This window comes from Somniosus microcephalus, chromosome 10, assembly GCF_052327205.1.
Source record: "Somniosus microcephalus isolate GS21.2 chromosome 10, FLI_Smic_1.0, whole genome shotgun sequence".
NCBI classification, from domain to species: domain Eukaryota; kingdom Metazoa; phylum Chordata; class Chondrichthyes; order Squaliformes; family Somniosidae; genus Somniosus; species Somniosus microcephalus.
The window spans coordinates 11266032-11291009 of NC_140996.1; the positions used below are offsets into that span (position 1 = coordinate 11266032).

Below are 24978 nucleotides of genomic sequence, written 5' to 3' on the forward strand. Positions count from 1 at the left end.
AAACACATAACATTTCAGCTTCATTAGATCAGATATTTATTCTGGGCTGATTTGACGAGATGCATTTTTTTCCTACCACTGGCAGAAATGTACACTGATTATTATACTATAACATCATTTCTAAGTTACAGGTTGCTTAATTAAAATACCCATTCTCCACTGCCCCCCACACCCCTTTTGGAAACCTGCTTTGAAATATCATTCCACTTCCATCGCTGGTCATTAATACAAGAGTAACTTCTGTTTTAATGTAGTTTTCAAAATAAAAAAAATTCCACCAATAAGGGATACGATCTATTGATAAGTGGCCCACAGAGGCGCTTTATTGAAGAAAAACACAATTTGTGGCAGAGAAATAAATGTGGAAGTACAGGGACCCCCTCAAGCTGCATCGACTTATGTTGCAACTGTTTAGTACCCGCTTTGCTGTTATACACCCAAAGTTCTCCTTTATATACTCTCTGCTTTCAGATGAAGAGATAAAGCTATATTGCATTTTATTATGAATGTCTATTGAAACCTGCAGTGGAGTTTAAAGCAAACACAATTTAAAAAAAAACATGTTTATTGATAACCAATTGCACCTGATGATAAACAAAGGTTTATGAAGAATACAGACATTTGAGAAATGTTCTGTACCACCGTGCTGCTCAACATGGTCTGTATTGTATGAGAACAGATTGCTCATTGGCCCGGAATTTGCGGTTGGATGATGGCGAACTGACAGTGTTTGCCGTCATTCCTCCTTTGAAACTGACCGCAACTTTATTTCAGGTTTGCCTTTTCCCCATGCGAGAGCCCCAATCTTCGTTTTGCTCTCTTAACATTTTTAAAAAAGTTAGAATCAAAAAGTTAGAATCAAAAGGAGCTTACTCACTTCCTTGTTTGTTGTCTTGTGCGAACTCTGCATTTTGATTGGCTGCTTAGACAGCTTGTTGACGTCACAGCAGCTCGCACAAGGGAATCCCCACTACAGTCCGTTGAATTGAATTGAATGTCGGAAAACCACCAAGTTCGAGACACAGGGATCGCGGGATCCTTGTGCGAAGCGTTATTCAAGGTCAGCGGCGGTTGCCTTTTGCTTCTCCGCTGACCACAGATTCCGAGCCAATGTGTTCCACGGATGGACATGATGTTCGATCATCACTGTTATGCCACAAATATAGGGCACTTTGCAAGATTTTTGAAATGTCTTTTAATGCCATGCTTGTATATTTAGGGGAGAAAAGACCCACCTGACATAATCCAAATATTTCCACTCAGTAAAGACGGAAGTTTTATAACGGATATTACAATTTTTGAAATTAAAGAAATATATATAATTTCCTAGTAACTCCACTGGAGGTTAAATTCACAAACTGAAACTTTCAGTAAGGATGCCATCATGTTATCAACTGAATGGAATAGCCTGGCAGTGGATGTTGACCATTATGCTCAAACGATTTGGACTCGGGAATTGGAAGTACAATTTCAAAATTTGCGGAAGACATCAAATTGGTTTTTTTTCAGTGAATATGGAGGAAGATTGCGACAAAATACAAGACATTGATTAACTTTCAGACGGAGTACGTAATTGGCAAATGAATTTCAATAGAGATTAAGTGTAAGGTGGTCGGAATTTTGGTCGGAAGAATAAGGAGGCCACATACTCCTTGGAAAATAAGAGCCTAAATGGGGTAGAGGAGCAAAGGGATCTAGGTTACAGATACACAAATCACTAAAAGTAGCAATACAGGCTAATAAGGCCATTAAAAAAAGTAAACAAAGCACTAGGGTTCATTTCTAGGGGGATAGAACTGAAAAGCAGAGCAGTTACATTAACCTTGTATAGAACCTTGATTAGACCACACTTGGAGCACTGTGCAGAGTTCTGATCTCCATATTATAAAACGGATATAGAGGCACTGAAGAAGGTGCAAATACGACTTACAAGGATGACACCAGAACTAAGAGGTTAAACCTATGAGGAAAGATTGAACAGGCGGGGGCTCTTTTCTCTAGAAAAGAGAAGGTCGAGGAGTGATCTGATAGAGGTCTTTAAGATTATGAAAGGGTTTGCTAGGGTAGACTCGAGGGGCCATATGGCCTACTCCTGCTCCTAATTCTTATGTTCTTTGACGTAGCGAAGATGGGTAGACGTAGTGAAGGAGTTTGCACTTGTGGGGAGACCAAAACTAGGGGCCATAAATATAAGATTCTTCTTATCGTGTCCACGGACAGTCTATACATAGCTCAGCCAGAACTGGACACATTTTTGCGCCTTGTTGTTGAATTCGGCAAGATCTGCAACAGTGCAGGGTTCCTCTAACGATGGACATTGCAGGAGATGTTGCATAGTCTGTGCCTCAGTTCCACATTCACAAGTTGTCGGGCTGGTTGAATATCCCTATTTGCTTAGTGACACCTTTGAGCAACCTACACCGGTCCTAAGTCTGTTAAGGCACTTCCAGGTTGCCCAGTTGCAATTAGCTCCTGGGGGAAGGCTTTCATCAAGTAAAATTCCCATCGCTGGGGGTTGATCAAGACTGGCGAGCCGGTCTTGCCACAAGGCGATGCGGGCTTCAGATGAGGTTGATTGTAATGGAAAAACACTGTTCATGAAGCTCTTTCTTGACTTTAGGCGGCTGGGTGTAGGTGTATGACAATGCAGAGGGTGTCTCTATAAGATAGTCACTAATAAATCCAATAGAGAATTCAGGAGAAACTTCTTTACCCAGAGAGTGGCGAGAATGGGGAACTCGCCACCACAGGGAGTGGCTGAGGCGAATAGTATAGATACATTTAAAGGGAAGCTAGATAAACACACGAGAGAGAAAGGAATAGAAGGATATGAAGTAGGGTGGGAGGAGGCTCGTGTGGAACATAAACACAGGCACGGACCACTTGGACCGAATGGCCTGTTTCTGTGCTGTAAATACTATGTAATTGTTGGAAAGAGAAAAACTTTCCACAGCTGTGCTTGATCTCTGTGGTAAACACAATGCTGCTATAAGGATATTTATATGCAAGAAAGCCTTGATTTCATAAAACAAGAAATTTCTGAGTTTCACTTTCACAATTGCCACCTGAGCCCTTAAGATTATTTTGCCTGTGGATCACCATGGGAGAGGAACCGCAGCCCATCACTGGAGTGAGCAGCACATCACTGCATTCCATCATCAGCAATACATTTTGTTTGAAATCTTGGGGCTAAAATAAAAACTAAGGATAAGAATGTCAATAATGAAGAATTAATTATCATCTGTTTGGTCTCCAGTTAATGCACCCAAGGATATGTCGGCCACAAAAGGGTCAGGTCAGAAGGTAGTACTGCTAAACGGCGCTGAAAGGACACAAGCAATGTTGCCAAGATCTAGTCTCAGAACAACACAGCTGCATCAGGTAACACTTTCATTTTACCCATTTTGGCTACTGGCTTCTCTGCTTTTAATGCTTAATTATAACCAACACTGAATCAAGACTTCCAAAACAGACTTGGACAAAGTTCCACATGAAGAACTACTACAGGAAACTTTCGATTAACCGGCCACTAAATAACCGGCAAAATTCAGGAGTCGGTTCAGATAACTTTTTTTTTTTAAACTCATTTCTGGCTGTGCAAGCGTCTAACTGAAGCTGTTGCTAAGCTACAGAGATGCTTGCAAGCTGTGCTGATCGTTTTGAAGCTGTTGCTAAGCAACAGGGTTTGTTGCTCGATATGGAGCTCAGAAGCTCCGTATGTTTTAACTATAGCGCTCGATTCTCCGGCATTGTTGATAGACCGGCACCAGCTCGGTCCCGTCCGTGCCGGATACCAGAAAGTTTCCTGTACTTAGGCATAAAGAAACAAGAATTCAAGGTCAAATCTAGGAATCGATAAGAAATTTGGAAGCAGCAGCCAATGGGGCAGGAAGTAATGTCAGGGTGAGAATGAAGGGAGGCACCTATTAGAGTGCTGGGATCAGTATTGGGACCTGTGCTGTTTGTAGCGTACATTAATAACCTGTATTCAGAAGCTCAGATTTGGAGACAATATCAAACCAGGGGTAGAAGCAGTAATATCTAAAGAGGTAGCCAAGGTCCGACAAAATACGTAACTGGATAGAAAGGGTAAAAAAATAAAACTCAAGGAAGATAAAAGTATTGCAAGATACGATTTCTTTAGTCTCAAGTCGAACCAACAACGACCACCTCACTGAAGATCTTCCATAACCTATTGACATTCTTGGCCTCATCATCTGCTCTGACCTCAAATGGAATTAACAATGGCCTCGATTTTAACCCCCCCAATATCTAATCTCCATTGTTATGGGTAACTCCCAAGAAGCTTGGTTTCTACTTTTATATTTTCTCCTCAACAACTCTCTAAAAAGCCCAAGTCCATCCAAGACTTCATCACTGTTCCCATATCTTCCCACACCTCACTTGCACTTCTGGACAAGAAAAAGATCACCCAACAGGAGATTCACCCCCCCCCCCACCATACAATCATTCTTTTAGCGACGCTGCCATGGCCATTGCTGCTGTGACTCGTCCTCATCTGATCCCTCGTACACTGCAAGTACATTGTCCTACCTGTACTTCATCCTTTGTACAGTCTCACTGGGCTGAAATCATAATTAACTGCAGTGTACTAATTAACTCATTATTTCATAAGACCTCAAAACTATTGAGCTCCTTACCTCCCCTCAGTCTTGCCTCCTTCCTATAATTTCCAAGCTTTTATAGCACCAGCTCTGTTACCTAATCACTAGTTCTCTCTTCTACCTTGGTAGTGCTCTGTACCATGGGACTTGGTTCTTTGTGTGGACTTTCAAAAACAAAAACAACAAAAAAATCATACAGAAACAAAATGAAATCATTAAAATAATTGTAAACTAAGAGCGACACAAAAAGACACAGCATTAAAAAAAATAATGAACATCAAAGTGTCTCTCTAGCATCCAAATGACGTGGGTGCAATGAAACCAAGATCAAACCTTCACCCACAAAGACAGAAAAGCGTCGAAACTCAGTCTGCCATGTTGCAAAGTGGAGCCCAACAGGGAGACCAAAACGGAGGCCAGGGGAAATCAGATGTGGACTGGAAGGATGAGGTCAATAACCAGTGGGCATAGATTTAAAGTAATTGGTAGAAGGATTAGAGGGGAGTTGAGGGGAACTTTTTTCACCCAGAGGGTGGTAGGGTTCTGAAAGGTTGGTAGAGGCAGAAATCCTCATCACATTTAAAATGTACTTGGATATGCACTCGAAGTGCTGTAACCTGGAAGGATACGGACCAAGAGCTGGAAAGCTCGTTTTTGGTTGGCACAGACACAATGGGTCGAATCGCCTCCTTCGGTGCTGTAAATGTCTATGGTTTTATTCCATAAGGTCGAAAAGGGAGCTCCGGGTTGAAAGGGGAGATGTGCACTAAGGGCCGGGCCAGTGGAATTAATGTAGCTTTGAAAAATACATACAGGTACACTATCCCTTATCCGAAAGCCTTGGGACCAGCTGAGTTTCGGTTTTTGGAATTTTTCGGATTTCAGAAGGTATTATTATAAGACTGGGAAATTTGTATTTAATATAAATTGTAAAAGTTCAGGCTACCTCTTGCGACTGTTCCATGTCTCATTCCCCTTCCTGCTTCTCTGGAATGCCGGATATCGGCTGACTCCTACTAAGCTGGCCCGCAAATCAGGTTGGGGGTCGGGGGGAGAAAAGAATATCGGACGGGCCGCGGTTCGGGTCGGGAAGAAAAGAAAAGAATATCGGACGGGCCGCGGTTCGGGAGAAAAGAATATCGGGCGGGCCGCAGTTCGGTTCGGGTCGGGGGGAGAAAAGAATATCGGACGGGCCGCTGTATTGTTGGGTTCACTCTCCCGGTACCTCCTTCACACTGCCCGGCTCGGCCTGCAATCTCCTACCCAGGAGGGAACTCTGTGACCCTCTGCCCTGCTCAGCGTAAGTCGTGCACCACTCTGGTCATGTCGTGCGCACGACTTACGCTGAACAAAAAAACTTTCGGTTGTTAGAGGTTTTCGGAAGTTCGGATAAAGGATAGTCTACCTGTACAAGCCTCAAGGCTTCAACTTTGGAAAGCTACATGGTGCGCTGAATGTTGTCACAAGCAGCTTTGCTCAATTCGACAACTACTCATAAATCTATTTTGCAGGTCACCTTTGATGACAAGAATGGTTCTGCAGCAAAATGAAAATATTAAAAAGGTTACAATGTGGTTTATTAAGAGAAAACGATAAATGTTTCAATACCATGTACCATTTTTACTTTCTCAGATTCAGCATTAGAACATTTTCCAACTTTTTTGCAGCTGTTTTATGAAAGTTGGAAAGATACAAAATTCCCTATTCAAGATTTACAGTTAATCAAACACCTATAACAGCCTATGAGCCACTGTTTAGAATTAAAAATACTTTACTCGTCTATCATTCTAAACTTAAGAAAATTATAATTCTGAAGGTAAAGTCAACATTCTGCAAGACAGTTAGGCGTTGATCAAACGAGGTATTTTGCCTTTTTTGGACTTACTGGTGCAGGTTAACAGTCGGCAGCACCGAGGCCTGTTTAGTGTTGTTACTGTTATCATTCAAAGCTCAGGTTAATACAAGAATTGAAGCACAGGTACTTAGAGAAAAACAAATGTGTTTTAAGGGTTTGGGGTGGGGGAGAGGGAGAAGTATACACAAAAGTCTAATGGTACATTATTGTCTTTAATAAAGGCGAAAGTTAAATAAAGTATTTAATTCCAAACTTTAGTCGTATTATTAAGACTTATTCGGAGCAAGAGCTACCAATTTTTCTGGTCATTAATTTATCCTTATTTTGTCTTTTGTGTATATTATGTAACGTGTTAAGGCCGCAGAAACAGGATAACTATGGTTACTCAGACAATAGAAAGACCTGGGAGAAGTTGTATTGCAAGGAGTACCAACAGACCCAGACCCTGGAAGTCAGCCACAGCTTTCCTCTCTTCACCAGCAGGGGAAGTCTGACCAACTGTGTGGTGGAATTCTTACTGACAGCTGACGAGAGGTTCTGTAAATATCTAGCAGGTTTGGCAAGAGCAATCTTTCCCCCTCTCCTCTTGGAGAAGGGTCCACATTCAGAAACCCATTTAAGAATTGACAAAACTCATCCAACGGAGGCAGTGGACTCAAGAAACAGGTAGCATTACGACTTACAAACTGTCCTTCATGCTCAGCAGGTAAACACTACCCCTGCTTGCGTTGAATAATAACCAATTTCTTGCATTTCTAAAAGGGATCTTTGCAAAAATCACAATTTTTTTGTCCGTACACATACAATTTAAAACAGTATTGATTCATCACGCCATTTGGTTTAGTTACAAAAAAAGTGAAAAGCTACACTGAACATTAAGAACTCAGTACTTTCAAAAAATAAACAAATTTTCTCCAATATAGATGGCGTGTTCAGGAATAAAGGAACTTATCTAGAAGTACTGAAATAATTTTTATGTTCACACGAAAATATTTACTTAATAAATTATGTTTTGCTGCATGGCGCAACAACAGTGCAACTTAGTTTTAATGAACTTTAAACAAAAAATGTGATTAGTACAGCGAGGTTGAAATTAATGAAAAATAATGCAGCACAGAACACACAAAAACATACTGTTGTCTGGGATAAATGACAACTCTAAACAAGTGCCTTCAGCAACGGTTCAATTCGCTGTTGCTTCAGCAATTGGGTAATTTACAAGTTCGGCAAAACTTTAGAAAGTTGTTTGACGAGCACTCGTTTAGAGTCGTGGGGTGGGGGTGGGGGTGGAAGGGTTTATGAAAGAAAGCTGTAAAAGGAGCAAACCTGATTGGCTGTAGCTGCTGCGGCGAAGGGAACGCTTGTGGCAGGTGTTGCTGCTGCAGAGACAGTGGCGGGCGTAGCACTGTGCATCAGGGGTACTTTCAGGAAGGGAACCATGGAAGCAATGAACAGAAGGGTGCGGCACGTGGCAACCACGACATGTGTTGGATTTTTTTGGGCATGGCAGATATCACATAGCAGAAAGCCATCGTGGAGGGAGGAGGAGGTTACACCAGCGGGTGACATGCAATCATAATGCAAAGCAAGGAAGCATGGGAGAAAATTAAAAAAAAGAGAAAGGGAAAAGCTTATTACAATCACAATTAAAAAGGACCAATGCCAACATAATCAGGGTTTCCCAGAGAACACACAATAGGAAGGTCGGGGCATGGGGAAAAAGTGACCACAAATATTCGTCAACTCTCCTCCCCTCTCATTTATGGTCTCTCTTAAATGTTCTGGAGTTAAAATCATTTGACAAAAGATTGGTCGAATAAACTCAATACTGCCTGTATTAGAATTTTTTTTAAATGTTGCATTGTATTAGTAAGAAAAGTTTTTAAAGAATGTCCCTCCCTGAAATTCTCTGGGAGACTCTGATACATAATATATTAAGACTTGATTCTCTACCTTACTTAAAATAGATTCAATGTTATCGAGCAAAACTAAGTTGCTTAAAGAGGTATTTACACATAGAAGGGTTTTACTGCGGAAAATCAGATTTTACAGTATGTTTTCCATTTCCAACTATCTTCTCACAAACTATAGAAACAGCTTGGTGTGGATTATAAGCACCGTCTGGGCTGAATGGAGGGAAAAGTTATTTTCTCAGCCAGTCTTTGTTCCAAAAGGTTGGTCATAATAAATTCAAGTTACTCAAAACAATCAGGAAATGCATGCAGTGATTTGTTACCGTGATTTAGTTACTCAAAATAATAATTTACTGCCTTATCCTAACTCTTACAGGTGAATCACAATGCACAAGGTGTGAAACAGTTAAACAAAATTCTATTACATTCTACATTAAAATTAACTTTCTCAGATTCAGTTTAACTGTGCCCAAGAAATAGTTCAATGATTTAATTCTATATTTCACAGCAAACTCAAGTGTTTCGGATAAATTTAAAAAAGACTGCAAGAGCTTCTCGTTACATTCAAGGTTAGGAAACAAAAGATGGAACCTACCAACAGTTGTAGCTGGAGGAGTCATGCAAAACACCGACCCTGCCATCATGCAGAACATTTAGAAAGGTGAATTTGGAAAAAAAAAGTATTAACAAATGCATGGTTAGTGTTAGATCACAAAGCCAAGATCTTGAAGAACAAATACAAAAATTACCTTCCACATCTCAGTTAGTTTTAACACTGCTAGGCCCAGTTCAAAACTCCAAATGTTCCTCTTTCCACATGTACCTCATTAAACAATAAATTTGTAAGAAGTGCTACACCAAATAAGAGCTCTTCACGAACATATTTAAAAAAAAAAGTCCTTGTGGTAATCCAGGGGATGTACAGAACACTGATGTCGGTTACATTATTAGAGCAGAGTGCAGAACAGGTGACGCAGCACAATGAAGGTAGCGGTGGAATGTAGGGCTATTTTGAGTTTTAATGCCCTTTGAGACATGTATCAACTGGAAACAAAAACTCGAGACTAAGTTGAAAAAGCAGCAATCAGTTTACAGATGTTAGATGGTGATTTCATTCCGACCATGTTTGAATGCACATTACCCTCGAACATGGAACAGAGTAGAGTAGCAAAACAATAATATCTTTTGAAATATTAAAGGGCTCATTTTTAATTTGTGATAGAACATGAATTTTATTAAATGAAGTATGAAGAAGTCATAATACTAAATCTCAATAAATTTGGACTCTGCTAGTTAGTAATTGTTTATAAGTGTAACAAATCAAGATCAAGAATTTTTAAGCTTAAGTTTCGATTATCAGCAATAAACTACTTTTAATTTATCTAAAGAATGATTTGGTGTAGTTTTAAAAAGCATACACCAAATATAATTAGTAATTCTGAATGAATCATATTTAGCAAATTTGCAGCACTGTACTTGACAGCGAAACGCTCCATGTGTCTAATTCCATGTCAATGAAGCACTGATTGCCATTTAATCATTGCATCAATGTTTTGCAAATAAACAAGAAAGATTTGCCAAGCACTTTAAAAAAAAATAAAGATGGTATCCATTAGCATTTAAATGAGTCAACTACTGCACACAATGTACAATGTTTTATTTCAGCTGGGTATTTGAGGCTTATCGCATTAAATAAATAATAATTGATGGCCTAGTGTCAAGTAAGTGCACATCTGACAGATTTTTTTGTTCTTCTGCGCAAGAATAGTAACGGTTAGCAAAAGAACGTTCAGATGTTAAACGCTGCGTTTCATTTGTAACTCGGACACTTTGTGCTGAATTTTCATGGGGAAGGTGAGTAGGGAGCAGGAGGGGCTCCGAAGCGGGCGGGAAACCTGGGAGAACAGGGTTCCCACAGGCCCTGCTGAATTTAACAGCAGGACCTGATTTACAAAGGAAACCTCTCTGTTTCCCACCCGCAGCCAGCCAGATTGAGGGGCTGGCTGGCTCCGGGTGGGTAGACCTGTGGCACTAGGCCACACAGAGGGGGGTAGGGATCGGGTGGGAGCGGCCAGAGGAGCGGGGGTGGGGAAAGAGAGTGTGGCCTCGTTTGCGGGGGAACAGTCTCCGATCGCGGGAGGTAAGTTACGTAGGGACGCTGAATTCCGAAGCTAAGTGTAAACCTCCTGGATCCAGCACACCTCACCTTTCATTAGTTGGCGGGTTTCACAAGGTCTGCAAAACCCTACCAGCTAAAGTTAAATACAAAACAGAGGTTAAAGTGGAGGCTTCCAGCATCATTATAATATTTAAATAGACGACCAGCCTCCCGAGAGCAGGTTGGCTGCCTGCCCCACCGTCCCGCCTCCGTTAAAACCGGAAGTGAGCGGGTTGGAGACGGGTTCCCGTCGGGAATCAGATTTTTAACACCAACATCCCACATGACCCCAACCCACCCTTTTTTTTTTTTGGATAAAACTCCCTTTAACTCAGTTTTTGCTTCTGTGGCAGCATAGGTTCATGAGAAATATTGAAATATTTAAATTTATTGCCCTGGCTTTTCCTTTTTCAATAAGAAGTTATCACTGGCAATAACTGAGAATTTAGCAGTGGTGTGGTAATTGATTACTCTTAGAGGGACTAGAAATGGGGGAACAGCAGGGGAGTGGGATTAACTGGATAACTCTTTCAACGAGCAGCACAGACACGTTGAGCCGAATGGTCTCCTTCTGTGCTGTGTGATTCTAAAAGGCAATTAGGATGAGAAAAACTTTGAAAGATGGCTTTATATCTATAACTTTTTTTTTTAAAGAGAGAGAGAGAGCCTGGCCAGAATACTGCATTTAGGGTTAGGGTTTGAATCAGTGTTTAATGGCAGGAGCAGTAGTTAGGGGAGGTTTACCATTGGTGGTAACCAGTTACTACCAACAAAAAGGAAGTAAGCTTAAAAGGTGCACATCACCAATATTATGTACAGAAATAAACACCAAGAAAAACAGTAAACTTTAAAGATGCCTAAACATAACATCCCTAAACATTTACTACTAAACAGTCCTTTTTATGTTAGGTGTTACTGGTTAACATGGTGCAATGTTTTAAATTAAATCTCTTGAAAAAAGGCTGAGGGGTGACCTAATAGAGGTCTATAAAATTATGAAAGGTTTTGATAGAGTGGATACAGAGAGAATGTTTCCACTTGTGGGGAAGAGCAAAACTAGAGGTCATCAATATAAGATAGTCACCAAGAAATCAAATAGGGAATTCAGGAGAAACTTCTTTACCCAGAGAGTGGTGAGAATGTGGAACTCGCTACCACAGGGAGTGGTTGAGGCGAATAGTATCGATGCATTTAAGGGGTGGCTGGACAAGCCTATGAGGGAGAAGGGAATAGAGGGTTATGCTGATAGAGTTAGATGAGGAAAGACAGGAGGAGGCTCGAGTGGAGCATAAACGCCAGCATGGACTGGTTGGACCAAATGGCCTGTTTCTGTGCCGTATATCCAATGGAATATACAGGGATTTTGCATTGACTGGATGTACTGCTCTCCTTAAAATTATTTGTTTTTAAACAGCATCAGGTAAGCCTAACATAATAATTCTTTTGAAATCTGATGAAAAATACAGTGAAGCTGTCCCTAAAGACCACGTGTATAGAATCACAACCTGCCGCCAAGCCACTTAATGTAATCCCAAACAAATGAATGATTCACATAATTTGAACCGAGTTCAAAAGGAAATATCTAAAGGAAGGAAAGGTTTCACTGTGCAACATCAAAGGTGTTATCTGTTGCGTCTTGCCTTAGAATAAATTAAGCACAGTATTTTAAAGCCATTTTACTTTATGTAATATGCTGTCGTAAGTGCTAGCAAGAACAGCCAAATAAGGTGCAACAAGCATAAAAATATTTTTGAACATTCAACTCGTGCAGTAATGGCTACATTATCTTATTTGATCAAGTCAACAGTTCAATTTTATAATACTCTCACAGTAAAGGGGAAAGGACATACCTGTTGGAAAAAATGCTGGCTGCTGCATATGTGCATTGGCTAGAGCCTGTTGGTAGTGCAAAACACTAGGATTAAAGACTGTGCTGGTGCCATTGTTTTTTTCAAGGGCCGGTCTCTTTGGTAAGTGGTGAAGAACACCAGGTGGGAAGGCCTGTGAATGAGGGATTTAGTAAGACAGGTATAATAAATGTAGAAAATAGAGAAGACAGTATGAAATTCCTGTCATGCACTGAAAGTATCGTATTAGTCAAAGTAGCACAAAAACGCTTTTGTCGGAAGACAGGCTTTCTGTAAAAGGTACAAGTGTAGCTTTTTAAACAAAGCAGCAAATGTTATGCTGTGATATTTGGCAGTATTACATTACACATCTAATAAATATGCATTATTTTAAAGCCTGAACTTGCCCCTAACCAAAAAAAAAACATACGTTTAATGAAAATACTTTCACTATATTGGAATTTGGGTACGCAGTTAACAAACAATTTAATTAGTGCCGATCGGTACAAGATCCGCACATTACAACGCTATCAAAGCACATCAAACTATCATGAATTTAAACTACTATATGTACACTCAATAGTGTGCAGTGAAGGCTATTTGCCGCTACACCTGGAATGCAAAAAGCAAACATCCGATATTCAGAAAAATAACTTTACATTTAATACAGTGTGGATTTTTAATGACCAGTGTACGAACATTATATCCTTCCAACAAACATCTAATTAGAGGCATGTTTATAATAAAATTAAAAGTAAAATCTATTAAAGTTATCGTACTATTTTACTATAGCTAGTGCATGCAAAGCAAGAAGGTGAAAGGTCAAAGTACCAGGTCAAAGGTTGCCTCGAGGGGTCGTTTCACAGATTTGGCAGCCGACTGAGTCTTAAATAGCAGGCAGCGAGCATATGATGGCAATGGACCAATGGGGTTCAAGCGTATTAACATACAGGTAAACAGCAAGCAGAAGTGCATCATGGGAACAGCAGTACATTGCAGGTAGGTGAGGAGAAAAAACAAAAAAACAAAACCCTGAATGCAGTATACAACATATATAACACAGAGCATGCATAAAATGAGTTGTCAAAGGTTGCAGTTACAAATACTGAATTAGTACTGTACAGCAAAATAAGCATTTACTGTACCTTTGTTAAAAGCATAATAGGGAGCAAAACACAAATATCTTTTAACTATTACTAATATCAACATGTGCAAAATATGTGTGCAATAATCATATATAATTATAATTAATTTATTGCATCTTTCAGGCTCTTATGAAATATGGAACTACACAAAGATGGCTAGATTCTGCATTGCTCAATTATATGTACCTTTAGGAGACAGTAAAGCATCAAGAGCCACCCCGCTCCCACGGAACCAAACCAACCCAACAGAGTGTTCTTGGAAGTTATCTACGTTTATTATACTTTCCATTAAAGTAACTACCATATTATTGCTTTCCTTTTTGGAAAAAAGAAACCCATTGGGTTACCATTTACCAACCCTCCCGGATTGTCCTGAAATAACCCAGAAATGAAGATTAATCTCCCAGACATTCCCGTGAGGAAAAAACCACGAGGCAATTTTTTCTCCCGTTTCGCTCTGACCAGACTCTCAACAGCAGGGCGCCCAGGATGTAATGTGACCACAGCTCATGTGCACTTCGGTTGAGCCATGCGAAGGATACAAGGGTTTTTGGAGCACTGAGGATTGTGGGTATTGTAGCTGCCATTATTGGCTCACTGGCACGAGGATTGACATGTCGAGAGACCAACAGCTGGAGTGTGTGGGGGGGGGGGGGGCAGTTAGAGGTCACGTGAGGAAACCTCCCATGACGAATACAGTCCAACCAGAGTTGGCAACCCTAGGGGCTGAGTGGCACTGCAGGTTAGAACACGGTCCTATTGGGTCGGCGACATGGCCTTCAATCCACCCCAGGCTGATGGTTATGAAAGCATCCCCCTCTCATCAGCTGCAAGAGTTCTGAGCAAAATTATCAACCTAAACCCTAGTGGGTGTGAGTCCACAGCAACAAAGAAAAGACTGCCCATAATTTGCAAGTAAATTGACTAGTTTTAATTCGGGCCAGTTAAACCCGCTAATGTGAAAAGCAAATTTCATGCTTGCACACTAGGGGTGCTTTTCTGAGATTGTTAAAGGATTGTTGGGGCAGGAAGCCTTAATCTGCAACTGTTTACACCAGGCTCGTATGGTAGCATTTTTGTTCTGACACAGATGCTAGAAGTAAAGAAACATTTTGTCCCCAGTACCTACAAATCTCACCCTTGATGCTCACAAAAATACGGCTGACAAAAACCGAGTTATTTTCATGGTTCACATCTGAGAGCATGCTATGCCGTCAGTGATCCAACAGTCAGAGGGAAAAATGCACTCGAATTGCATTTCAGCCCCTAGGGTTGCCAACTCTGGTTGGACTGTATATTTGTCATGGGAGGTTTCATCACGTGACCTCTAACTGCCCCCCCTCACACACACACGCCAGCCGTTGGTCTCTCGACATGTCAATCCTCGTGCCAGTGAGCCAATAATGGCAGCTACATTTCATGCAATGCTGCGCCTTTTATTGTGGTGTGGTGCAACTGAAGAGACACAATTAAAGGCTACCCAGATTCTAATAAAGCAACTCTGCTGAAATCAAAGTAGCTCATTTCTGGAAGCATTGGCAGTGAAGTTCAGAAAAATAGATATGACAGATAAAGTAAGTTTCACATTACCTCCCAAACCACTTCTTCCCTAGTTTTTTTTTGTGGGGAGAAAATAGCCACCTGGAATCCATTTCCTTTCCAACAGCCTTCTAGGATTCCAGTGCACTAGTTTCTTCCTCATTTGCTCAATTCAAGGTACATACATTTGACACCAAATCAGTACAATAATGCTCACAGATAAATTTTAAGGCAATCATGTGCCAAAATGCTCATCATCTTGAGCAGATCAATAAAGAACTATTTGTTATGCCAATTACTTCCTGTAGCTGCCTTGTAGACAAAAAACCCTCCATATTAACCCAAGTAGTTGCAAAGAATAAGTAGAATGAGCCTCGACTGGTGAGCACAGGCAAGCAAACTGTAAATAGGGTAGAACATAATCTATCCCTTAGTTATACACTGCTTAGCAATATCAAACATGTTCCTAGACAGATGAATAGCCTTAGTGCTGTCAATATTTTTGCTGTGTAAACAACAAAATGATACTTTGCCTTGAGAAAAGCAGCATGCACAGCAGGTACATTTTAGGCAGCTTTATCTTTTTGAAATTCCAATGTAAATTTAAGGCAACATGTGGAGACAAGATAACTGCAAGAGTTTTCAAAGTAAGGAAGGCCATCATCACTAAAAATAAGTTCAAGCAGGTCAGACATGAACTGATGCCAAGAGGCTTAGCTTGGATACCTAATTTCCCCACTCGGAACATAGAACAGGCTCACAGGAGCGAGCCTGTTCCGCCATTCAGTTAGATCATGGCTGGTCTGTATTTTAACTCCATCTACCCGCCATGGTTCAGTAACCCTGGGGAAGATATTCTGTTGGACGGGTCACCCAAGCTCAATAACCCCTCAGGACAGCTTTGGGGTAATTTTCACTTTGGGCATGGACGGTAAGTCTGAGGGATTTCACGCCAGATCTGGAGTAAAGCAGAGATGCGCCCGGGTGCCAACCCTGTTGTCGTGCAATGGGCTGGATCCTCGACCTCAACTCTGCAAATACTGGCATTGCCGTCGGTCAGACCTCTTTTCTGACCTGGACTAGGAGGATAATGTTGCCCTTCTTGGTCAGCAGGTGAGCAAGCTCAAGAGATACGTTGGAGAGCTTTCAGCTGAGGCAGCCATCTTTGGGCTACAGGTTTCTTGGGCCAAGACAAATGTCCAGAGTGTCAGTGCAAATACTGCAATACAGGACATTCATGTTGATGGACAAAATGTGGAGGCATTGGAAGACTTTATCGACCCAGTTGGCAAGTTTATCTGATAGGCGTAGGGAGCCGGACATGAAGAGAACATAGCACAGAAACAGGCCATTCAGCCCAACTGGTCTATGCTCGTGTTCATGCTGCACACAAGCCTCCCCCCACGTTATTTCATTTCACCCTATCAGCGTATCCTTCTATTCCTTCCTCCCTCATGTACTTCTTTAGCTTCCCCTTAAATGCGCCTATGCTATTCACCTCAACTACTCCATGTTGTAGCGAGTTCCACATTCTAACCACTCTCTGGGTAAAGAAGTTTTTCCTGAATTCTTTAATGGATTTATTAGAGACTATCTTATATTTATGACTCCTAGTTTTGGACTCCCCCACAAGCAGAAACATCTTCTCCACGTCTACCCTATCAAACCCGTTCACAATTTTAAAGAGCTCTATTAATTCACCCCTAACATACTGAGCAGAATGAGATCAGCAGCTTCAGCAATGAAGGACCTGCACAGGGTCTGGAGTCAAAAGTAGGTGAAAATCCTCATCAAAGCACAGATCTATCAGAACTGTGTCCTTCCAATACTTCTGTATTGATCTGAAACACAGAAGCTGCCTACTGGAAACATTTCATGTGTGCTGTTAGTGGAACAGGCTCAAGGGGCGGGATCGCCTACTCCTGTTCCTGTGACTGCTGGGTTCACAGCACAGACGCAACGAGAACCGGACTTCAGAAGGTCAAAGTCATCATTAATTGTCGCCACTGGACACTCTTGGTCACATCGCCTGCCTCGGAGGCAAAGTTTCCGTAAACCGGACACCGACGATTGTAATCCAGGTCAGGAAGGGATACACCGACCTACTCCAGATAGGAGGTGCCATCAGGTCAGTGAACGCTTGGAATGAAGCCACAAAACTGTCTAAGCAGAACTACTTGCTTGATTGATGGTGGAAAACTGGTAAGGTGTTTAACAAGTGGCCGACCTGCAACCGCCAGTTTTCCGCTCGCGCCTAAAGCGAAAATTACCCCTCGTGTCCAACTCAAACTAGATGATGGATCTTTGAGATCAAGGATTGCAAATTAAGAATAGCTAGGATATCGGCCACCTCCTTCCCCGATAGAGCTGAAAGGATTAGCCCAGCTACATTTCAAGCAGGGAAAAAACCTGAAATAGCCCTTCACCGAGCTTCCCATGTGGCACTTCATCAAACACCTTTTGAAAATCCACAACATGCATTGCATTTCCTTTATCAATACACTTTGTTATTTCCGAAAGAACTCCATTACATTTGAGACATCTAACTCACCTTTTACAAATCTATGCTCGCTGGCCTTAGTTAACATACATCTTTAAATTAATATTAGTAATTATGGCCCCTGATAACTTATCCATTACTGATGTTAGGTTGAATGGTCTATAGTTACCCAGTTTAACCCTTTCTCTCTTTTTGAACAGAGGTGTACATTGGCAACCCTCCAGTTCTCTGGCACAACTTCCATATCCAATTATGTTTGAAGGAGTTCACAACTTTCTATTCTCCAAATGCCTCCTTAGCAGAGGAACTCCCAAGAGGCATTCTACATCCTCCTTCCCCTCTCCTTAAGTATCTGAAGGAGTTTGTCCATTTTAATTTGTTCCTCTGCCTCCTAATTCAGCACCCAGGACTACAATCTCCATGAATATTCCCCATAAGACTACCATGCCCCACTCATCTGCCAGTTTCTAATTCCTTTTCAGTAACTCAATGCCCAAAACAGTGCTGCAGAATTAGGTGAGAGACACACTCCAGTAGGAGTGCTGCACTATTGGAGGTGCCGTCTTTCGGATGAGATGTTAAACAGAGGCCCTGTCTGTTCTCAGGTGGAATCACAGAAACCCCACAGTGCACGTGAAAGATCCCATGGCGCTATTTCGAAGAAGAGCAATAGGAGTTCTCCCCGATGGCCTGGCCAATATTTATCCCTCAATCAACATTACAAAAACAGATTATCTGGTCATTATCACATTGCTGTTTGTGGGAGCTTGCAGTGCGCAAATAGGCTACTGCGTTTCTTACAACAGTGATTACACGTCAAAAAAATTTTACTTCATAGGCTGTAAAGCACTTTGGGACGTCCGGTGGTCGTGAAAGACGCTATATACATGCAAGCCTTTCTTTTCTTTAAAACAGGAAAGTGCAAGGTACTTTTTTGGGGGGGGTGGGGTCAGCCTGTTCGCTAACATGCAGACATCCAACACCTTCTTTACAATAACTTGTAGGGTTTCTGTCTGCCTAACATAGTGTGCACACTACCTCCTTAGGGATGCATCCCATTTACCCAAGTCCAGAGAGCTTAGCTGCAGGTTAGAAGAGCCAAGGTTTAGGGACCTCCCAAGTGTCCATAGCAGCATTGCTGGAGTTAAACTAGCTAACATAGTGCAGTTTAACAGTGCAGAGCATCGGAAAGTGTCCCACTGCTTATCTGGCTTGTATCACTCGACCCATTGAGGCTTTGACCTACAGGAAGCTAAGTTGAGGTTAATTTGAACCAAACTATTACCAGTGTGAAGCATATGGCATGCATCTGGGTTACTTCCATTTAATTTTCCCTCTTCCTTTATCCACCAACTTTCTTCCCTTTTCCTCTCTTGAAGGTGTTGACTCCTTGGAATACTGTTCCACAGGCACGGTGGCCCTCTGATGCCTTGCCTGAATAGTGGTTCTTCACGTGTGAGCCGGCAGGTTAGTCATGCATAGAGGGCATCACAGCCAAACCCATTCCTGCCCTCATTCAATGTACACACCAAGCTGACCACCAGCTTGGACAGTGATCAGCAGCGAGAATGCTGGCGACCTCCTCTCCCTATACCATGAGCACCCAGGCCAACTGCATGGAGTCCATTGCCACAAGGCCGGGATCCGCTAACTCGGCACCTAAGCAGAAACTGAAACTAGAACTTCGCTCGGTCTATGTGCTTCATCTACTCACTGCCTTAACCCGCTTAGCCAGCTGGGGAACCCATGAAAGTGGGCTATTTCCAACACCGATGACACCACTTCACTTTAGGTTGTGTCCACCAGCATTAATCCAGAGGAAATTACTGGTGAATAATGATCCTACTGCTGCTGTGGGATGCCAGTCCTTTTGTAACATAAAATATATATATTTAATTTATCTATTAACTAGGACAAAGTTTAATATTCACCTTCATTACAACTGGTATGCCATAAATTATCTGCAATAAAGGTTTCAATTCACTTGAAACCTGCTTTGTTACACGTGTTTTGATTGAGCCCTGGTGAGATTATCCCTCTGGTGGAGTCTTCGCTTCATCCCCCACATACTGGAGGAGTATAACCTGGCTTGATGGGTTCTGGGAAACCACTTGCAGAGTATGCACCTGGAAATGTCTTCACGATGTTGTCGAGGGGTGACGGTGCCTCAAAAGGTATCCGACTCCTACCCACACTGTAAAGAACTCCAGAATTTGCGTAATTGTGCCAGTCCTTTCGTCAGTTCAAGCTAAACTTAAACTAACTAACTGCAAATCGTGCACAACCCACCCACCCCCCTCCTGTCTCAAGATCATAGCCCTACAGGGACTGGTGGTGCATGTAGGGTTCTGATTAAAGAATGAGGACGACATTACCAGGTGGGTAATCTGCCTTTCCTCATTTTACATCCTCTACTTGCACTGTAGGAACGTAGCAAGTAGTACAAGCAGAGGAAAGACACCTGCACAAGAGCCAGAATGCCAGCTGTCAGGACTCTTCTGCCAAAAGCATCACATGCCACAGTTAAATCTAGAAAATATTTAGCAAATATGTGATGATTGTTCCATCTGGCAGATTTTCATATACTATAACTAGCAAGACTGGCTAAACTGCTCTATGCAAGTGGCACAAAAACTTAGATGGGGGGGGGGGGGAGCTCAATAAACATAGTGGAAAAGCGTTCCAGTTTCGACTTGTGTAGCAGTGGGGGGGGAAAAAAATGGGGCAATTTCTTAACCCAAATAAAGCTTTTTGATAAAAATTTCAGATGAGTCAAGAAACAGCCGATCAAAATGCTGCATCAGAAACGGCGGAGCCAAAACTAACACCAACAGCGATGCAATTTTCCACGCAAGAAAATTAAATTCACATATTTGAAAAGGTTGAAAATATAGAATTGTGAAAAAGAATAAATTACCGTTCCAATTGGGAACCTGTGAGGGCCGAACTGGGCACAATTTTCCAAACTGTACATCAACGGGTGATGACCTAATGATACCAAATGAGTCATACAAGACTTAAATACCCAGAACGTGAACTCAAGCAGAAATATGGTTTAAACCAGCGTTGAACAAATGCTGGAACCACATTCCGAATATGTGCAACATCACTTGAAACTGGACTAACAACTAACAAGATGTCTTGAGCGCTTGAGAAGAAAGAAAGAAAAGGATACGGCGGACACTGAAAATTAGGAAAGGTGAGAGCAGTGGAGAGGCTAGGGTGAAGGCCCGATCAAACAACTGGCCAGGAACTTGGTGGAAAGCTTGAGGGCAACACCAGAGTGGCTGAATACGCAGCTGCCAATGGTGGAGCAGAGCAAGCAATGGGCAAGAAGCCAGTGGAGCTGGGAGAGGATGGGCTGATGGAAGTGCAGGTGAACACTTCAATGAGTTGAAGCTTGTTGTTGTGGGGGGGGGGGGGGTTGAGGTCAGCTAGGAGGGCATTAGAAAAGTCAAGTTAAGAGGTGATAAAACATGGACTAGAGATGCATCAGCTGAAGAGATGGCACAGGAACAAGCAAAGACGTAGAGGTAAAATAAAGCATTTTTGGTAATGGGGCAGATGAAAGGGGAGGTTGAGCACGGGGCCAAGCAGAACACCAAGGTTCCACACTTCCTGACTCAATTGAAGATGACAGACTTCATCAACTGCCCCCTGGCTAAGAGGAATCCAGGAGATGCTGACCTCCTGGTTACACAATGTGCACCAGTGTAGGACAGGCATTAGATTCACCCCTGTTTCCTCATACCTTTCTCCACAAAATAAGTCAGTGAATATCTGAAAGGCAGGAGATCCCAATAAAAATTAAGATGCGGGTAACCATGAAAGCACAGGCACGTTAACCATCGACCACAGTGGCGAGGCCGAGAGTAAACTCATTTTGACGTACTTCTGGGATTATGGTTTGGGAGACTTCCCTATTTTCCATGGTGGTTTATTTATGCTTCATTTTGACTATCCCAGAGGGAGAATGGTCCAAATAAGACTTTTTCCCCAAACGTTTAGTGACAAGACCGCTGAATGTTTGGAGGAAAGAACATTTTGCTGGGTGAAACAAACTGGCACAATGACAAGTCTTGGGGCTTTATGTAACATGGGAAGAAGAGATCACTTACAGTGCTGCCGATCTGTAAGTTCATAATGACATTTTCATGTGCGTGTTCAGCATATGGTTCCCCCCAGAACCTTATCAAATTAGGCTACAGTGTGTGGAGGATACAGAAAGAATAATTAGTACTCCACAGGAACGACATTCTTATATCCCTGGCGACAATCGAACTGGTGGGTTACATTTATAGTAACTGTTGTCCTAATAAATACTTCTGCGGGGACATATTAGGTCAATTCGCATTTTAAACGTCAGATTATTTTACAAGGCATTGCTCCTATGGTTTAGTACATTTGAACACTATTTGTTAGCCCCTCAAATCAAATCAAACCCTGTGATATTGCAATTAGTAAACCATAGTAATACAGTATTCCAAATTTATAATCTAGATTAATCAGTCTAAGTAATATAAATTATGCATCAAAAATCCATATAATGAATAATTAGTATTTAGCAGTTAGGTAGACGTCGTTCATTATAGACAGCCCAGTATCAGAAAATAGCACTGGCATTTGACCACTTTCAGGGCACAGGATGGCATTTACAAACCACATTTTAATGAGGTAGAAACCTGTTGCCTAAAAAGTGAAAAATTTGGGTATACCAACAGCAACCATTTGAAAACACAAATGCGGGGTTGGGGGGGGGGGGGGGGGGGGAAGGAGGAGCCAACTGTGATGAATCTGCAAAATTCAAAACAAACATTGCCGATTCAAGCTCCATAAACACAGTGGAGTAGAGCACCAGAACTACCTCTCTTTTAGATGAAGATTTTAACTAATATACAGGTATCTCCTTTTTAAAAAGTAATATTCCAGGGATCTCCGTGCTCTACAGTGACTTTTCCCAGTGTACTTTTATCACTTTAAATGCAGCAATATAGCACCCTCAGTGGTTCAATGGATCTAGAGCCTGCAAGAGTTCAAACCAATACGGTTCAAGTCAAAAACGGAGGACTTTACCAATGTTACAAGAGGGATGGGTGCCACTTCCAGTGCCAACTGAATAGCTGGATTATTTCCAGTGTATTACATGGATTTTAAAAGGAATGACAGGAAAAATCAGCTAATATTTGTTCTGTTTTTCCAGGAAGCTGAATCTTGTAACATTGCGTTAAAATTCATTGTTTGTTCCCATCTTGATCACATTACTGCCTAAAGTATATTGTAACTTTATATATGTGCACTACTAATAGAAGATAAACTCTGCTGCAATAGCTGCAGAGGAAAAATAATTGTATATACTGCAACAAAACAGACAATTTATTAGCAGAAAGTGTAACTTCAAACCTGAAACAAAGCAGAAAAGAGGACCTTTAGGCATTGTGAAAAAACATTTTTCGTCATTACTCTAAGTTAGTGCAACTAGAAGAAATTAGTTCCCCAAGGCTGGTATATCATGTCAAATATCAATGTCTGGTTCGTGTTTTTTTTAATTTCATATTTACTGGCCTATTTTTATTGGTTTCCATTAAAAATCTGCATCAGAATCCAGCCATACAATGGTATAATAAAATTATAGAAAAATACTGACTTATCGAAATAGACATTTCTGATATTGGCTTGATTGAAAGAATTTACCATATTACTGCCTCAAGGTTAATTGTGCCAAATGATCTTTCTTAAAGCAATTGCAAATGAACGGTTCCGATCACTGTTAGTTTAACGCCAGTAAGATTTATTACCCAACAGATTCCACACTCAACAATTAATTACTCTTTCCAACCAGTAGCTGCTTTTCCCAAAGAGAAATTAGCTTCTCCTACACACTGCAAGGTTAGAAATGATTACAGTTTAAATATACCTGAATAAAAGGTGGTGGCAGTGGTGCGGATAATGGTAAAACACCAACACGCTGCTTATTAACCCTAATATTTCTGGTCTCCTGTTGCAATTTCCACACACAAAAATACTACTAGAACAATTGCATCAGACGCAGTCCATCAATGGGTGACTTTCATCTAAAACATAATCCAGCGTAGCATTTTTGTGAGTTGCACAGTAAGTCTGCTGCTCATTTGTGGCGTGCTACCTCATTAAATAACTTACCATTGCTGTCGCTGCTGCAGCAGCTGCCTGAGCTACTGCCACAGCCTGGTTGGCCTGGTGCTGCGCTGCTTTTATTTTGGCCTGTAAGTGTGCAGGAGGGTGGAAGTACTTGCACTTCTCTCTGGAACAGCGACCTTTGATATAATCCATGCAGACGGTTACAGTGTTGTCATTGGTATCCACCATTGTGCTGTCTGCGGGGTGAGCAAAGCGGCAGTCCGTCTCACCCCGTGTGCAGTTCCCTCGTTGAAACTCCCTGCACACCTGCCAAAACAGCAGATAGCACTGCGCTTAGATTTGATGAAGGCGTTTTAACTTTTAAGCATCCCAAGGATTAGAAACAAACTATAGCTTGGCGCACAAGCCAAGGGTAAAACACATAACAAAACAACAATCATTCATCGCTACAGGGTACAGTGACATCTCATCTATATGAACAAAATTCAAATTTAGTATTTCAGAGATTTTTGACTTTGTGAACATTACCCTCTTGGAGTATATATTGCTGAGTGTAACAACCGCAGGAAATCCAGGGGGACCTTGTATTACTGTGGTAAATTTAGAAGGTTCATGAGGACGTTATTAATTTAGCAATCAATATTACTTTTGAAGACATCAGTTTAGAACAACTGTACAAGATGCACGTAGAATTAGGCAAGATCAACATATGATTCCTTCATCATCTCTATATTCTAATGATCATATTGTGCTCCAGAAAAAAAATTCTAAATTGGTTTTGTTTCACCCAAATCAGAAACTTCAAGATTAAAAATTGTAGAAACAGTTTTTAAAAAGGTACGGCAAAAACATAAGCAAAATATTAAAACTAACTTTCTGTCCATTGTGTATAGAAATTGTTTGCCAAGTCAATTGCTTATGATTTGATCAGAAGTACATTTTATTTGCTAGTCTAAGATCTGGAAACGCGAAATCAAATTACATTCGATGAAACACGGGTTTCTAAGCTGCCAATGGTTCAGTAAATAAATGTACCACATAATATATTACTGAGCCACAAAGGCCAGGGAGGTTTCAGATTTGTCTCTTGGCCTGTGCCAAGATTGCTGATCTCAGCTGAGACCAGCAGTGAGCAGATACAAGTCGCTGCAGCATTCCTGGAACCAAAAAAAAATCAGCCAGAGTTCACGCTCTCTATCTCTGTGAAGTGACTGCTGTTGGAAGGTACACGCTCGACAGCAGTGCCCTCCCCACCCCCACAGTCAAATTGCCTGCTGAC

The 24978-nt window shown here is 41.5% G+C and overlaps 1 protein-coding gene across 18 annotated transcripts in view; it reads right to left on the minus strand.

Annotated features, from left to right (window-relative positions):
• Positions 1–24978, minus strand: part of mbnl2 (muscleblind-like splicing regulator 2) — a 139033-nt gene that overhangs the window by 16089 nt on the left and 97966 nt on the right. For 7 of the 18 annotated variants that reach the window (XM_085998441.1, XM_085998442.1, XM_085998443.1 and 4 more), the window contains 5 exons: positions 23742–24005; positions 21701–21784; positions 13230–13283; positions 12402–12552; positions 8989–9027 (listed from right to left, as the gene is read on the minus strand). In XM_085998441.1, coding sequence (XP_085854567.1) covers positions 8989–9027; positions 12402–12552; positions 13230–13283; positions 21701–21784; positions 23742–24005 — 592 coding nt within the window. Of the gene's footprint in view, positions 1–7806; positions 7902–8988; positions 9028–12401; positions 12553–13229; positions 13284–21700; positions 21785–23741; positions 24006–24978 lie in introns of all 18 variants that reach the window. The other 11 variants (XR_015079688.1, XM_085998447.1, XM_085998453.1 and 8 more) reach the window with 10 other exon arrangements.